At 39.3% G+C, this 16,709-nt stretch overlaps 1 protein-coding gene across 2 annotated transcripts; it reads left to right on the top strand.

Moving 5' to 3' along the window:
- Positions 1 to 1,840: 1,840 nt before the first annotated feature.
- oclnb (occludin b) lies at positions 1,841 to 16,655 on the top strand. 2 transcript variants are annotated; one of them, XM_038703759.1, is made up of 10 exons: positions 1,881 to 1,977; positions 2,440 to 2,522; positions 3,211 to 3,287; positions 5,312 to 5,984; positions 6,711 to 6,875; positions 9,271 to 9,386; positions 11,014 to 11,115; positions 11,341 to 11,512; positions 15,587 to 15,628; positions 15,724 to 16,655. In XM_038703759.1, the coding sequence occupies exons 1-10, from the start codon at positions 1,896 to 1,898 to the stop codon at positions 15,820 to 15,822; spliced, it is 1,611 nt and encodes a 536-aa protein (XP_038559687.1). In that variant the 5' UTR covers positions 1,881 to 1,895; the 3' UTR covers positions 15,823 to 16,655. The 2 variants fall into 2 exon arrangements, with proteins under 2 accessions (XP_038559688.1, XP_038559687.1); XM_038703760.1 differs by lacking the exon at positions 2,440 to 2,522 and having other exon boundaries at positions 1,841 to 1,977.
- The last annotated feature ends 54 nt before the right edge of the window (positions 16,656 to 16,709 follow it).

Raw genomic sequence — 16,709 nt, 5'->3', positions numbered from 1 at the left:
TTGATAACAAATAAACTTTGCAATGTCTGTTTTAAACCTTTTCTTCAGCAAAACATTACTTACAAAAAATAAGAAGATATTAAATGCTCTTTCTGTGGACTTGATAGTGAGATTACCATACACAGTTGTGGACAGTAACTAAATACATTTACTCAAGTACTGCACTTAAGTACAAATAGAGGCCCTTGTACTTTACCTGAGTATTTTCTTTTCATGCCAATTCTTCACTTTCATTTTCTCCACTACATCTCAGATGGAAATATTGTACTTTTGACTTCACTATGACAGCTTCAGTTATGTTACCAATTAAGATTTTTACAAACAAAATATAAGAATTTATAAATATGTTTTGTTATAAGGTAACCTGTCCAGCTGAAAAAAATTAGCCAATTAATCAATAAGTCAGTTGAAAAATTGGCTACTATTTTGATCATAGAGTAACTGTTCATGTAAAAACATTTCCTGGTTCCAGCGTTACAAATGTTAAGATTTGCTGCTTTTGAGATTTGGACTGTTTATTAGACAAAACAAGCATTAAAAAGGTGTTACTTTGGGCTATGGGTAACTGTGATGGCATTTCTCCCAATTTTCAGAATTTTTTATAAATCAAACAATCCATCAATTCATGGAGAAAATAGATTAGATAAATAGCAGATTAAACCAGAATGAAAAATAATCATTAGCTGCAGTCAGATACAAAATAGTTCAGAATGAACTGCAGCTCAACAACTCCAGCAGTAAACATTTTTCAAGGGACATTTTTCTGCATTGAGAACTACTAATACTTGAAGTACATTTTCCCTATTATAGCCTACCTACATACTTCTACATTAACATTTTCAATGCAGATTTTTTAAATTGAGTATAGAGTATTTTTTCCAGTGTGGTATTTACTTAAGTAAAGGGATACTTCTTCCACCACTGAGCATACACATGTTTTATAGCTGTCCTTAGCTATATAGTTAAATTTTTTACATTTAGGCAAAATATTCGGTATTTGCTAACATTTCTGTTCAACTTTCATTACTTTACGATGATGTGCTGTTTGGTTTCGATGATGTCAGCATGTGGCCATGCCTACTTAGGAGCTTAGGAGAGCTCCTAAGTAGGCATGTGGGCCTCCTCCCATGACAAGGCTGGGAAAAAGGCATTGGCTAGTTAGTGCAGGTAAATGTGTCCCTCAGTAAGCATCCAGGAATAATTCTTACTACTGCAGAGGAGGACTGGAGGACTGGTTTTTGTTGAACTGGGGTGGAGGCCAATTTTTTCAAAACTGTTTTCTTGGTGCCAGGTTTTGCAGCTCTGGAAGAGTTTTTCTTCCAGTTAACTTTAAACTGGATCAGCATGAGAGCCTTAGATCAGAACAAAAGCGTAGAATTTTTAAGATATATTTTACATTCAAATTGACAAGACTTGAAGAATTGGTCACACTCAAATTTTACTATGTTAACAATAATTTTTTTTAAATTAATTTCAAAGTATGCAGGATTTCTTACACTAAAAAAATATGACTGAAAAATATTGATTGTATGAAAAATGCATATAAGCATATAAGCTCTGTTTAATTCATTTTGATAAATGACAACAATGAATTTAATAAAAACGCTGTAAGCAGTCTAATTTACCTGCCCTCAACTGAAACCCGCAGTTTCCACAATGTTCTCCACAATGAAAACCTGATGATTGCTTTACATGGACTCAGGGTGTGGAGTCCCTGGAAGAGTAAACGGTGTGCTGCTTTTTCCTTTTATAGCCTATGTTATGAAAGCTGCCGGGGGAGAGGACAGGTTAGTCCTGTATGACCTGCGGTGGAGGCCACGTGATCAGAACACACCTGTAGGCTACTCCCTTCGTACTCCCGCCTTGTGCGCGCGGTAGGCTATAGCTACAGCGGGATGCGGTCGCGCGCCTTGTTGTTTGTGTTCGTCACTTCAGCGTCCGCTGTCTTCACCGGGAACAAACAGTTCATCGTACCAGGTGGGTGAAATGATAACCTAATATTGAGGAGAGAATGTAATAACAGACAAATGAAGTCAGATAATTTACACGTTAAAGCTTTTAAAGGACCCTAGGGAAGTGTAATTAGGCTAACGTTATACCATTTTAAAAGATGCAGTTACTTGATTTGTTCGTGTGTTTGTTGAGCGGTAAGCCACTTTTATGTTATTTTCTGTTTTGGCTGGGTCTTTTTTACATTCCCCCCTTCTCCAGTAACAGCCTGAAATTATTATTTTAAAAGGCTTAACGTTACTCATATAATCTTGATTGATTTGAAACTATCATATCAACTAGTCCAGCGAAATATAGGGTGTATGAGAAAAGACCCGGATATTTTAGTTAAAATACAGCATGCGTTGTAGATTTAACAGTCTATAGTTTGACTCTCTGTGAAAACTAGTTGACCCAGCTCAGTTGGACTCATCTGCTACTCGTCTCCAGTCTGTTTTGTTCCAGTATCTCCACCCCCCTGCTGTTGCTGCTGCTTTGTTTCACCACAAACAAACCTGAAGTCCCAGCAGCAGGTTTTGTTCTTCTTATGGCCGAAAAGCTGCTCATTGACAAAGATTTGAGTATTCGATAGCTCGCTTCATTAAGAATCAATCAAGTACTAAATGAACATGGGATACCTTACTAATTTGCTTCCCACACAAAATTACCACAAGCATAGCATTATATTTTCAGTGCTTTCTAAACCCTCCAGGCAGACGCTGGTTTACCTTCACATCAGTAGGGCGGGGTATGGAACCTCCATACTATTATGCTACTGACAGAAATATGTTTTTAGCAAAGAGTATCAAGCTGTCAAGCAACCTACTGTATATCTTGGCAGATTCGTTGTCTTCCTTACTTATTATTACTTATAAGAGTTGTAGAAGATTTTTGTGTTTGGGCAGTGACATAACATTTGACAAGTTTGACTACAAGTTTCATAGAAGACTACTGCCCTAAGCCCTAAAGTTCAGTACATAAAGTGAAATAGAGTTTTAAGTTGTGATTCATTTGAAAGGCCTCCACTACACAACAGCACCCAAGTCAATCAGTTTCATTGTAAATAAATTCTCTGCCTGAAAGGTTGGAGCACATTCAAACACATTTAGAAAATGGCTACTGTTTGTGGCACCATAAGGAAGAGAGTTGATCGGACATTCTACAAAAGTCACTTGTGTTTTTTTTCAAATCAGTACTGGTTTTCATTTGTTTTTGTTGCAGGTTTTGTCCCAGTTGCAATTCAATATGCCGAGGAACAAATACAACCCCCCGCCGTACCATACAAGTGGTAGCAAACAGTAAGCTGACCTTCATTTTTACTAGATTCATTACTGGATACATATTAGAGGACGACAGATTCATTGGTTGGTTTGGCTGATTAATCATCCCTGAAACGTTTTTACAAACTATCACTATCAGAAGTACTTGGCTTTGATAGCGGCCAATAGGGCTGCAACTAACGATTATTGTAATTGTTGATTAATCTGTTGATTTATTTTAGAAAAAGAAAAAAATGGAGGTGATGAAAATGCATTTGAAATGTATTTTTGTTACTTCCTCCATGCATTTTCTAGCCCCACTTGAAAAACTGATGAAACTATGCTCACTTCAGGATGACGAAAGCCTTGACTGCTGCGTTCCCATGGATAGAACATGACCGCTACTGTAACTAACATAGTGACATGGAGCATTGGATTTAAAGAATTTATTGTTTGAGTATTAAGTGTTGAGTAATGAGAAATTCTGAAAGTCTAATTTACAGTTTGAATGAAACATGGAGGCTATATCATGTCTGGCTGTAACCAGCTATGAGGTCACTGAGGTCTGGACGGCCATAATTATATGAAGACTATAGCCTATCAATAAAAATATTTAAATAAAAACCACTGATAACAAGGTCAATTTAAACAAAGGCTTTTAGGACCATGCGGACGCATCTGATTATACTGTCGCAACCCTCATTTTAACTTGGAAAAACTGTTCCCTGATCAGTGTCAGGACAGGGGAAACACATGAAAACGTTGTGCAATAAGTGAGAGCACCACAGTTTGCAGTCAGAGTTTTGGGCGATAGCATTTACCTTGGATAAGGGTATGAGATAAATCTGTCTTGTGAATTTTCAGGTGGGTGAAATAGGGGGAGCCGTCCACCCATCAAGAGAGACGCTGTGTACATTTGCGCACGAGTCACAGCACCGTAACTCAATATTAAACAAACTAAATATTAAACTGAATATTACACCAACAGGATTAGTCAGGATCTAATGTTAATTAATGTTCTATGTTGTTCTCCACATCCAAAAGGTTGTCCTCTCATCAATCCTGTGCTCCATTAGAGCATCTAAATAATTTCAGAAGTAAATGTAAATGCTCCGTACTTGTATAGCGCCTTTCTAGTCTTTTCGACCACTCAAAGCGCTTTTTTTACCCTACATCTGCATTCACCATTCACACACTGAGCCTAAGTGCTCAGACAGAAACTAACATTCACACACATTCATACACTGGCGGAACAGCCGCCAGGGGCAATTCGGGGTTCAGTGTCTTGCCCAAGGACACTTCGACATGCAGGCTGGGGGAGCCAGGATTGAACCGCCGACCTTCTGATTAACGGCCAACCCGCTCTATTTCCTGAGCCACAGCTAAACGTTAACGCTAAAATTCTGTTTCCTCTGGATAGTTTCCTTTTGTCTGTCCTCTCAAGTTTATAACTGTCATTTCTTACAGGTACTAATTTTGCTGAGATGATATTCTGTTTAAGGCAAAGGTTTCTGGGTTTCTATGTAGTGCATGATAGCTGACATTGCTAGGGCCATTTCCACTGTACTGAAATTGTAGCTACCATGAATTCTGTGTTCCGTTACACCCTAATACATTTTTGAAGATTAGTAGCCCTATACTACTAATAATAAGATTTCCCTGTCACATTTGCACTACCTGATCATGACTCTTATTTTATGCAATTTTAGTGAGCCAAAAAGTGAAGGAGAAAAACCATGATGAACAGCCTGTAGTTAATGTGTTTTTCACCCAGCCACAGTGCTGTGCCCACTGCCCAGTTCAAGCTTTCACTGAATTATTGTAAATAAGCTCTATTAAAGAAACAAAAGTGGACCTCACTAATTTTGAAGCCCTGTGTGTAGCCCTGGTTGTTTCTGTGTTTTTATTGAGGTTGGTTTGTAAAACAAACCAAAGTAGTTGAAGAAGAATGTTTTGTTGATTGACTAATTGATTTATCGACTAATTGATGTACATATATAATGCATATTTGCATAATCGGCAGTACACATTGACCACAGCATCTCTCTCCTCTTCTGTTGCAGTCACAGCAGCAGACACAGGCACAATGAGCTCATGTCCAACCCAGCCTTTTCCTACTACCCAGGAGAGGATCTGCCTCAGTTCTATCTCTGGAGTTCACCGCCTGGTGTGATGAAGATAATGTGCATCATCATCATCATCATGTGTGTGGCTATGTTTGCCTGTGTCGCTTCCACGCTGGCATGGGACTACGATATGAACATGATGGGTCTGGGAAGTGGAGTTGGCATGATGCCAGGTGGCTCATACGGCAGCTCATATGGTAGCAGCAGTTTTGGCGGCATGTATGGAGGCACTGGTGGCATTGCCGGCGGCTATGGCTACGGAGGAACATACATGGATCCCGTCGCTGGCAAAGGCTTCATCATTGCCATCGCTGCCATAACCTTCATCGCTGTACTCATCATATTTGTGTTGGTTATTTCGAGGCAAAATACTGCCCGCTCACCAAAGTTCTACCTAGCAGCCATCATCATCTGTGCCATTTTGGCGATTCTGATGATGATCGCCACTTTTGTGTACTTGGTGGCGGTGAACCCAACAGCCCAGTCCACAGGGTCTATGTACTACAGCCAGATCATCCAGCTGTGTGCCCAGTACCAGACCCAGACCCAGGCCCAGGGAATCTTCCTCAACCAATACCTGTACCATTACTGTGTGGTGGAGCCCCAAGAGGTGTGAGACGTTTGCTTTTTTGGGAGGTTGTGGTGGTCGTAGGGTCCTTTGGGGCGGGGTGTAAATACTGTATAGCTCCTTTTAACAACAGGAACCCAGTAATGAATCCAATTTGTTCAGATTTATTTTTCAGTTGTAGCCATAACATGTCATTTTCATCTCAAACTGTTACCTGATTTATTTTGCAGTATTTTACAGTGTCATGAGAGAGGCAAATAAATACATACAGATTCATAGATTGGGCACATTGTAAATGTCAGCCCCATCACTTGTGCTGTCGCTGTATCATTGCTGACCGTTTACAGAGGTATTATGCAGAATTTTACTGTAGCTTTCTGAATGTCTCGTACCATCCAGTCAGTCACTGGTTTTAATTAAGTTGTTTACATCTTTAAGCACAGACATAGATAGCAGCTATCTGTGGATTATACTGAGTAGCCAGGATAGTGTTTCCAAATACCTCACTCCTGTTGTTTGGGGGTAGTGGCAGAAGTGTCCCTTGTTATTTTAAAGTGGGATTTTCGTGAACTAACCCTTTTAACACAATCCAGTGTGGCGGTAGCAGCTTGGAGCTGTCCTGTTTGCTCTGTCGACTCCCAGCATTAATAAGTCAGACTCTTGGCTAGGGTGGGGTTAGCTCCCACCTTCAGACCTCCCTGTTATTTCGTATTCATGTTAGTGGATGTAATGTCAGCCGACTGATGTTGAGTCCTATGGTTCCTACAGGCCATAGCTATCGTCCTGGGCTTTGTTGTGTGTGTGGCCCTCATCATCCTGCTGGTGTATGCAGTCAAGACTCGCTCCACGATCAGGCGCTGGGGCCAGGACCGCATTCTCTGGGAGGAAGTGAAGGTCCTCAAAATTGGAACACACAACAGCGTCGGGGAGTGGGTGAGTGTGTTATTTTTGTTTGTTTGAGATACATGTTTGCTGAAGAGCAAAAGCCTGGATCAATAAATATATATTTTATTCAACAAATGAAGACTAAACATCAGAGTCATGTACTACGAAGGGAGTTGAACCTACTCAGATTTAACTCTGGGTATATCAATGAAGGTCAGGGCTGACAAACTCTGACTGCCTTGATTGGTGTTAAATGGCGCCAGTAAATAATAAGATGTTACTTGATTCGGTGTCAGCCTAACTGGAGTTTGTGCACATTTGCAATAAAGGGCAGTATGAGGGGTGTAAAGAAACGTTAATGGCCAAATCTAAAACCATGGCGGCCAACAAAGCCAGGTTATTAGCCAGCACATTGAGTACATTTGTAAGTAACTTTACAGTGTTCTTGTTGTGATTCTGTATTTTGTCTTCTGGACTCTTCTTTTATTTGTAATATGTTTGAGATGTTAAGGTACAGCTACGTATTAGGGCCATTCTAGTTTTAAAAAAAATCATGAGCCGGGGGAGGGAAATGCTTTAAATTGAGTGGTAAATTTACGAGTAATGAATATCTGAAAATTCTCCTTACGTGATTGTCATACATTTTTGAGAAACTCTCCAAAAGTATTTTTTGTCATGGAACTGCATCGCTTCACTTTGCAAAGGCTGCAACATCACACCAGTGCAGTTGAATATCAAATTGTACTTCATAATTAAATTTAGCAATGACGAAAAACTGGTGATTTTAGCCCACAATCAAACCATATTATCATATGCCAAAATAGACTTTGGTGACCGTTAATTTACCTGGGCAGTAGTAAAGTCTGTGTGGGAAACGGTGCTTATTTTGGCGCTACAGGGATTAGAAATTATGAGCTTTGGGTCGTCTTTACTCACGGTGAAGAATTGCCACACTGATGTTTTAGCATCTCTGTGGTTAGTTACTGTCTCGATTGGTGCATCTCAAGTACGAAGTGTTAAATGGTCAATCAACATTCAATCCACTGATGTAAACATCTTAAATCCCACTTAACAACATCTGGGTCAGTCATTACAAATGCTTGTTTTGAAGCTAAGCATTGTTGCAAGTTTCATTTAAAATTCTGGAGAGAATGATACCGAATATATTAGGGTCAGTTTCGGAGATTATTAGAATATTTTCATCGACATGATGGTACATCCAATAAAAACTGATTGAATCCTGGGTTTGAATATTTCACTTAGTGGATTTGTCTTTCCAGTAGCCTGCTGTTGTGTCTCTCTTTAGAGTGTAGCCTTAAATACACTTACAGATGTCCTTAAGCCATAACTAAACTAGGAAAATATATGACTTAAAAGAATGCAGAAACAACACGATGTATTTGTTAAGACGGATCACAAGTAATAAGTGTGTGTGTGTGTGTGTGTGTGTGTGTGTGTGTGTGTTTGTTTCAGGTTAGAAGTGGGGCAGGATAGGATAGTTTCATTTGCAGTTTCTGGGTGTGGTCTGTTACGCCACTCTTAATTATAGGATGATGTGCTGTGTCAGGTGACGTGAAAAAACAAAAACATATCCAACAACTTGTAGAACATACAACATCTAAATAACACCGTGAAATCCTAAGGAGTGGATGTACTAAAGAACAGTCATACAAATCTAAGTGTTCTTACATTTCCAGTAATGACATCATGCTTTTGAGGACAGTGGTACAGAAGAAAAAGTTAACCTGAAACCACTTCCTGACAGCATAGTTTTCATTCCAGGTGTGTGTACTTTTCCAGCAATGCACTCAGACCTGAAGTTTCTGCAGTTGTTCTGGCTGAGAGACATTGTCTAAGGCCTCCTGTTGATGGTATCTGTATAGTATTCAGGCATGCAGGGAGAAGTAGAGAAACCGGTTGGTCTTGGTGACTTCCACATAGAGCCAGCATGTTGACCATATAGAGAGAACATGTAATGTAAACAGACTATCAGAGGAACTAACAAATTTAATAACAAACTGGATAAAGCCATCAAGTCTTAAAAATAAGTCCAGCACAAAGAAACGAACAAAAAAGTAGGAATACAGCCTAATTCTATATATTTTTTACCTTCTTTCAATTGTATGGGAAACACTGCTTTTGTTACATGATAACCCTAGCTTCATTTTGTTGTTTCTGCTGATCTCTGTATGAGAAGAGTTAAAGATTGTTTGTTTTTTAAATACTCCAGAGCCACAGAAGACTTGTACAACTGTTTTCACAGGCGGATGACTACCCCCTTTAATAGTAAACTGAACTTCATTTGTGAAATTGGTAGTGTCCCTTTTTAGGAATTAAAGTTTGACTTTTAATTCTGGGACACAAAATTTAACCACAGCTGAACTTCAGACTTGCATTGATTTCTCCTTTGTCAAACTGATAAACACAGTGTCTCTTGTATTAGGTGAACAATGTGTCCGGTAACCCGGATGTGATGCTGAATGACCAGAATGGCAAAATTGGGGGGTCCAGGGACTATCTGAACCAGCTGGACCACAACAAGCCTCTTTATATGCCAGGGTAAGCTATGCATTTGAAAGATCCAGTACTTTAACCTCATAGCCATTGTTCAATTCAGAAGTATTAAGTCAGGGGTTAAAGTGGAATTTGTTTTGTGGAGGGTGAGGTAAAAAGATTTGACCAGATGCAGATGACTGAATAGATAAGTGATCAAGATTTTTTTGGGATAATTGTGGGAACTCAAACTTCATTATTACAGCATCACCTTGAGGTCAGTGGGTGTCATTGTATGTGCCTGACTCGTGGATGGAATTTGCAACCCACCTGCAAATTTTGGTGACAGTTTTAACGGAGAAAGAAAGAAGCATTGCTGCTTGGACCCCTAAATATGAGTAGAACAGTCTTTTTTAATAGTGTCATGGAATTGAAATTAATTTATATCTTGAAATTTTATAAACACAGGCTGCCATTGAAAATTTCCAGACCTTTCCATGGCTTTTCAAATTTCATAAAATTTCAATCACCATTTTCTTGCAATCTAGCTAACTATAATCTAGAGACTACATGTGTACTCATTGAAGACACATTATAGCATATAGCTAGACAGATTTTAAAGCTAGTGCAGGTTATGTTGGAGAAACTAGCAAGAGACAGCGAGATTCAGAAGTATCCAACTGAAAAACATAGCAAGTTACTAGCCTTATATATTGTGACAACATTAAAGTGAGAAAGAGCAACTTTATTTCTATTGTGTATATAAAATACAACAAGCCCTTGAAGTAACAGACTGATTACTGGTGGTGCAGCTGTTTAAGTAGAGAGAAAAAGAAGTAGGGGAAGTGGTGCAAATGATCAGGAAGTTGGAAACATGTTTTCCCAGCCTCACATCCTGCCTCCTGTCAGACAGAAAGTCTGATCCCCCTGCAGATGGGTTGCTAGACACAAACTGGGACTGTTTGTCCTGCAGCAGATTTGGGGTGACTGTTTAAGGCAGAGCTCAAGTCCACCAACAGGATCCAGGTTTAGGTTCTTGAAGTCCAGGTGCTGTAGGATGAAGTGGAGGGCCATGTTGATGTCGTAACAAACATATTTAGGTGGTCCCTGGTAGAATTATGCTTTTCTTTCAGTTACTTATTTAAATTAATTGTTATTATTCCAGCTCTCGTGGCTGTGCTGTGTTGCTTATTTATTGTGCGTGACTGTTTCTTTTCATTTTTCTCTTACTTGTCTTACTATGTCAGCTGTTTATTGCTGCTGTTCGGCTGTTTCTTTTACTATTTTTATTTTGTTTGTTTGTTTGTTGTTGTTTTTCTCCTCCCCGAGCCCCCCTCTCTGTTCTATTGCAGGTTTCGTTGCTTTATACAATTGGGCGTTTCCCTCTGCTATTCCCTGTTGTCCCCACCTTCCATCCCCCTTCTCTTGCAGGTCTTGTCCTTTCTCTGTGCTGTCTGTTTGTGTCCCCCCATCCACCTGCCCGGCCCGGTGACATATCAATACATAATTAAATAAATAATAAAACAGACAAAGGAGTATATTAATATTCTCTTGTAAAAGTAAAATCTGTCTGGCACAATATGGTATCCAGCTCATCATACTCTATACCAAGCTGCTGGGCAGGACAGGTTAAATAAAAAAAAAAAACCCAAGGCTGCCACAAAAATGTATAAATCATTTATTCTATTTGCAGAGACTCTGAAATCAGCAGCTCTGTGGGGGTGTTGAAGCCCAGGCCAAAGGAGTATGACACTGGTGTGGAGTCTGGAGATGACCTGGAGGAGGACTTCACTGTGTAAGTGGATGTGAAGGGATCTGACTACCAATAATAGAAATGATCATGAGAAAGATAATTAAGCTGCTTTTCTAGCTATGATGAATGACACTGTGACTGGGTTTGATTTGTATTTCTTCACCATACATCCATCCCGTGTGTGCATTACCGAGTGTATTTAACAGAGGGTGTTACTATTAATGTCCAGTTTCAACATAATACATTTCATTCTGTTCTCTTCTGCAGTTTGTTTCCTTCCGTTGTGGATGAGCATGAACGTCTGACCTACAAACGGGAGTTTGACCGGGATCACCAGGAGTACAAGAGCCTGCAGGCTGAGCTGGACAGCATAAACCAGGACCTGGCTCACCTGGACCAAGAGCTGGACAGATACCCTGAAGGCAGTCCACAGTTCCTGGTGAGTGCGCCGTGCCAGTTTGAGTTGTGGTTCTTGTAAGTGAGGATGAGTGCTCCAACCTTCTTCAAAGAACAAGTCTACGATATGTGGCTATGATAAGAAATGCAATTAGATTTAGATAAAAATGAGATCGGCCAATTAATGAGAACAGGGAAGACAGGTAATTGATCCATATGTCCCTGAGTGAGTTTTTGGGTACTTTTGAACCTTTTTGGGAAGGACTACTGACACAAATATGCCTTCTTAGCTAACTGTTCTTGACCATCTACCAGTAACAAGTTGCAATCCTTGATTTTTGTTGTTAAAGTTAAAAGCATTACATTTAGGGCTGGACGATATAGCCAAAATTTTGTCTACATAAAAACATTCTCACTCACTCACTCTTTGTTTTTGTTGTTCACTGAAGACATTTGGGTTTAAGATCAAAAGATGAGTATGAGACAAGAGTTCAGAATTTCAGCTCTCATTTCCTGGTATTCACATCTTGATGTGTTAAACAACACTAAAACAAAGGACTTATCACTGTTTGTATTAGACCACAGCATTCTTAGGTGAGCAAAAGTAATGGAACAAATAATCTTAAAGTAAATAACATTTAATATTTGGTGGCATAACCCTTGCTTGCAATAACTGCCTCAAGCCTGCGACCCATCGACATCACCAAACTGTTGCATTCCTCATTTGTGATGCCATTCCAGGCTTTTACCGCAGCTTCTTTCAGTTCTTGTTTGTTTCAGGGTATTTCTCCCTTCAGTCTCTTAAGGAGGTGAAATGCAGCTCTATTGGGTTAAGGTCAGGTGACTGACTTGGCTGGTCTAAAACCTTTCACTTTTTCCCCTGATGAAGTCCTTTGTTTTGTTGGCAGTGTGCTTTGGCTCATTGTCCTGCTGCATGATAAACTTCCTCCCCATTAGTTTCAATGCATTTCTCCGTAAATGTTTCTGTACACTTCTGAATTCATTCAGAGTACGGTCTAGACCTGCTCTTTTATGAAAAGCGCTGTGAGGTAACTGTTGTTGTAATTTGGCGCTATATAAATAAAATTGAATTGAATTCTGCTGCTACCATCATCAGTTATATCATCGATAAATATTAATAAGCCTGTTCCTGAAGCAGCCATGCATGCTCTAGCTATGACATTACCTCCAGCATGCTTCACAGATGAGCTTGTATGCTTCGGATCATAAGCAGTTCCTTTCTTTATCCACACTTTGGCCTTTCCATCACTTTGCTAGAGAGTAATTTTGGTCTCATCAGTCCATAAGATTGTGTTCCAGAACTTTTGCGGCTCATCTCTGTACTACTTTGCAAATTTCAATCTGGCCTTCCGATTCTTCCTGCTCATGTGTGGTTTGCATCTTGTGGTGCGGCCTCTATATTTCTGCTCTCTGAGTCTTCTTCCAACAGTGGATTGTGATCCCTTCACCCCTGCAATGTGGAGGTCGTTGGTGATGTCACTTACTGATGTTTTGTCTCTCACCATATTTCTGTCATCAACTACTGTTGTTTTCCTTGGCCGACCTGTTCGACGTCTGTTGCTCAGTACACCAGTAGTTCCTTTCTTTTTCAGGACATTCCAAATTGTTGTGCCCAATGTTTGTCCAATGGCTCTGGTCGATTTTCCTTCTTTTCTCAGCTTGACAATGGCTTGCCTTCCTCCCATAGAGACCTCTCTGGTCTTCATGTTGGTTTATCCTCTTGAACAGGAAATGCAGTCTTTATATGTTTGAACCAAAGATGAAAACTAGTCATGCAGAGCTATTTAATGTTTGGATAATCAACCTAAAAGGCATTTCCCCCTTATCATTGTTTTAATACCCAGCCCTAATTACATTTAGTTTAGGACAGAGTTTCTCATGCTAGGTTTGGAGACCATACATATGGGTTGCTTAAAGAGGTGGTATTGTGGTTTTTGGCTTTTTCTCTCTCCTTTGAGTTATATATCTTTTCTGTGCATGTATGGTGCATCTAGGGTTGCAAAGTGAAAAAGCCCAAGTCCACCCCAAAGGGAGTTCCCATCTCCCACAGAAAACACTGCTCTGAACTGCCTGAAAACAGCTCGTTTGTAGTCCAGCCTTTACTTCCCTTGTGACGTCACAATGAAAATACGTATCATAATGCTCACTGAGCGACTAGTCTGACATGCCCTCAAAAACACCTGTGGAAAAACACTGAGCTGCAGCACACGTCTCTCCTCTCCCTTCCAAACACTAGCTACCCTCGAAGCAGTCAATGGACAAGAAGTTGTTCCTGTGATATAGAGACAGAGCTCAGTTAAAACTGTATGGATAAAATATACTTTTGTTACAGATTAATAACTCACCACTCTGAATCTCTTGCTCCGGTCCATGTTGCTAAGCTGGTAACGGGAACATATACTGCTGAACCGAAGCCGTGTTGACCGGCTTTTCACTGACTTGCCCTTCTGTGCTTCGGATTGGCTAGTAGTCCTTAGTCTCAAACTCTTGCTCCAGACCAAATTGCCAACCTGGTCAGCAACACGTAAACCTGTTCTGGTACAACCCCTAAATAGGATTTTGAACCTGAAAATGAGCATAATACCACCTCTTTAATATGCAGAAGATGTCGCAGGAGATTTACAAGACTGACATGCTCATATATGTGATTCATAGCCAAATTCACACCACTCCAATTGCTGGGGTAAGTAGACGTTTTGGTCAGAAACATCTGCGAATCTGTGGTTCAGCATAAAATGTGTGTGTGTGTGTGTGTGTGTGAATCTGGGATGGTCAGTGACCATAGGGCTGAAAGTAAAATGTAATGTAATTTTTTTTTTTTTTTTTACCAATATTTTGATTTAATTTGCAATTAATTTTTAAGCTCTTTACCTTCTGTATTATTGAAAACGCACAAGCAATAAATCAAGTGTATAGTATGACCAACACAATATCAGATAGCTTAAACACACTGTTCCTTCTTGGAGGCCAGGCCTGTATTATGAAATTAGGTAATGCATGTATTGCATGAATTATTACTATTATGAGTAATGGTGGAGAAGAAATATATCATTATCTAATGCCATGACTTGACTCAAATTATCTTTCTCATTATTATAATATATCCTTAGGTAGGCCTACCTACAGACCACAAGAAAAACAAAACCGTGTGTTATACAGTAAGCGCTCAATTCCATACCCACAGTTCAACCACCGATAAATGAGTCCGAATCTCGGTTCAAATTTCCTAGGAGTCAATTTCTCATCGAAAACCTCCTTTTCTATATTACAGTAAGCAAACAAAAAAAGCTCAGTTTCAGGTTCAATTCAAAAGTTGGCCAACTAAAATAAAACCAAGTGACGCCTCTCATGTTTAATAGACAAGTTTAGTAATTCTCCGACAACACCGGAGTTCCCCACCACCACAGATAGTCCCGGGTGTGTCGCAGTCGTGGCTTCAGCATCCATTGACAGCTAACCAGGAAATATGTTCCAATAACTTTCTTTATCTACATAATGTATCATCATATGGCTGTAGTAACACGATTCACTCACATTTTATTTGTAATCTCTGTTCAACCTACTCACACACCAGATGTGACCACATGTACATCATATAGCCTACACCATTCTCAGCTGATAATAGCTTCTACACCCCTGCTTCCAACTTCTGTGTGTGTTTGCTAAATGAGTGAGTGAGAAGAGACATGAGCGACGGTAGATACAGCTGTTGTATCACAAGTTAGCTTGAGCATACAGTACCGTTGCAACAGCTTGACTCTATGCTGCATTCAGGCACCATTTGCATTTTCCAACAAGTCAAAGTGGCAGATGGCCCGATGATTTTGACCACCACCAATTTATCCGCAGGTGATAATTTGATTTCCTTTGTGACACCAAAGTTGCTGTAGTGTCAGATTCTGTCATGCTTAAGGCCATTGTACAACAATAAGTCAAGGTACAGCGAAATGTGCAAAGTTGATGCTTCCTCTGCAGACTGGTTTACTCTGGCGTGTCATGTGACCAGAGTGTTACAAAATCTCGTTTTATCATATTGTGATATCGCAAATGCAATAAATTGTTCAGCCATAATTGACCACTATCTTTCTAATCTCAGGATGCCATGGATGAATATACCAGACTGAAGAACCTTAAGAGGGTAAAGCATATACATTGCTTTCCAGCAGTGTTCTTTACAGTGAGTTTTTGTGAATAAAATGTAATTTAAAAAAAAATATTGCTTATCCCCTGCAGTCACCTGACTATGAGATTAAGAAGAAGAGGTGTAAATATCTCCGGTCCAAACTGTCTCACATCAAGAGGAAGATCAGTGAATATGACCGCCGACCTTGAACCTTCACCTCTGAGCCCTTTATGCAGGGGAAGAGAGAAATTGACAATTTCCCACCCCACTGTGTTTGTATTTTATCATAAACCTTTATGACACTACTATAGTGAAAGTCTTTTGCTTTATATTACAGAAGAGAAGGAAATTTGTTTTTTTGTTTTTTAACTATTGTTTTTGTCTTCAACCTGTGAGTTACATGGAGAACCATTTAGGTGTATGAGAATGTATTTTATTTCATTTCCCTTCCGAATATGTGATATGAGATGTTTTGTTTCAGCAGTTATTGTGATTCATTTATAGCCTTTTTTTAAAAACATGTTTTATGTACAATGAAGGCACAGCTAACATGAGACCTATGAATTTGCTTGGCATCATAAAGGCACTGACCATCCCTTGTAAATGTTTATTTTTAGTCTTTGGAAACATTGTAAAATGTTCAGTAGTGCACTTTTTTTTTTTTTTTTTTTGTACGGTTTTCTATAAATGATGAAACCTCTGTCCTTGTTTTGTAAGTTAGACATTTCCCAATGTGGATATTTAAAAGGGAAAAGTGTAACTGATTGATGGTTCCATATGTGCCATTAACATTTGTCTTTTACTTCAGTTAATTTAATTTCTTATTCACGTGTTATTTAAAAGCAAATTAACAATCCCTACCACCATGTCAATTTATATCATATATTGACATGATTTTCAGTTAATGGGAATCATGCCTGCTGTACTGTTTGTACAAATTATGTGTGTGTATGTACATATTTCTGAGTGCAAAATGATCTGCATAAGATACGTTTTTGAGAAAGCAGGGATTTAAGCTTTTAATAAAATGGTTATTAATGTGCTTATTTTAAACTATTTGAAATAACATCTTAACATAGGTTCCACTGAAAGCTGA

Source organism: Micropterus salmoides, unplaced genomic scaffold (assembly GCF_014851395.1).
Source record: "Micropterus salmoides isolate LMB-PRFRI ecotype aquatic unplaced genomic scaffold, ASM1485139v1 Ms_hic_scaffold_7, whole genome shotgun sequence".
Classification (NCBI taxonomy): Eukaryota; Metazoa; Chordata; class Actinopteri; order Centrarchiformes; family Centrarchidae; genus Micropterus; species Micropterus salmoides.
This window is presented reverse-complemented; position numbering and strand designations above follow the sequence as displayed.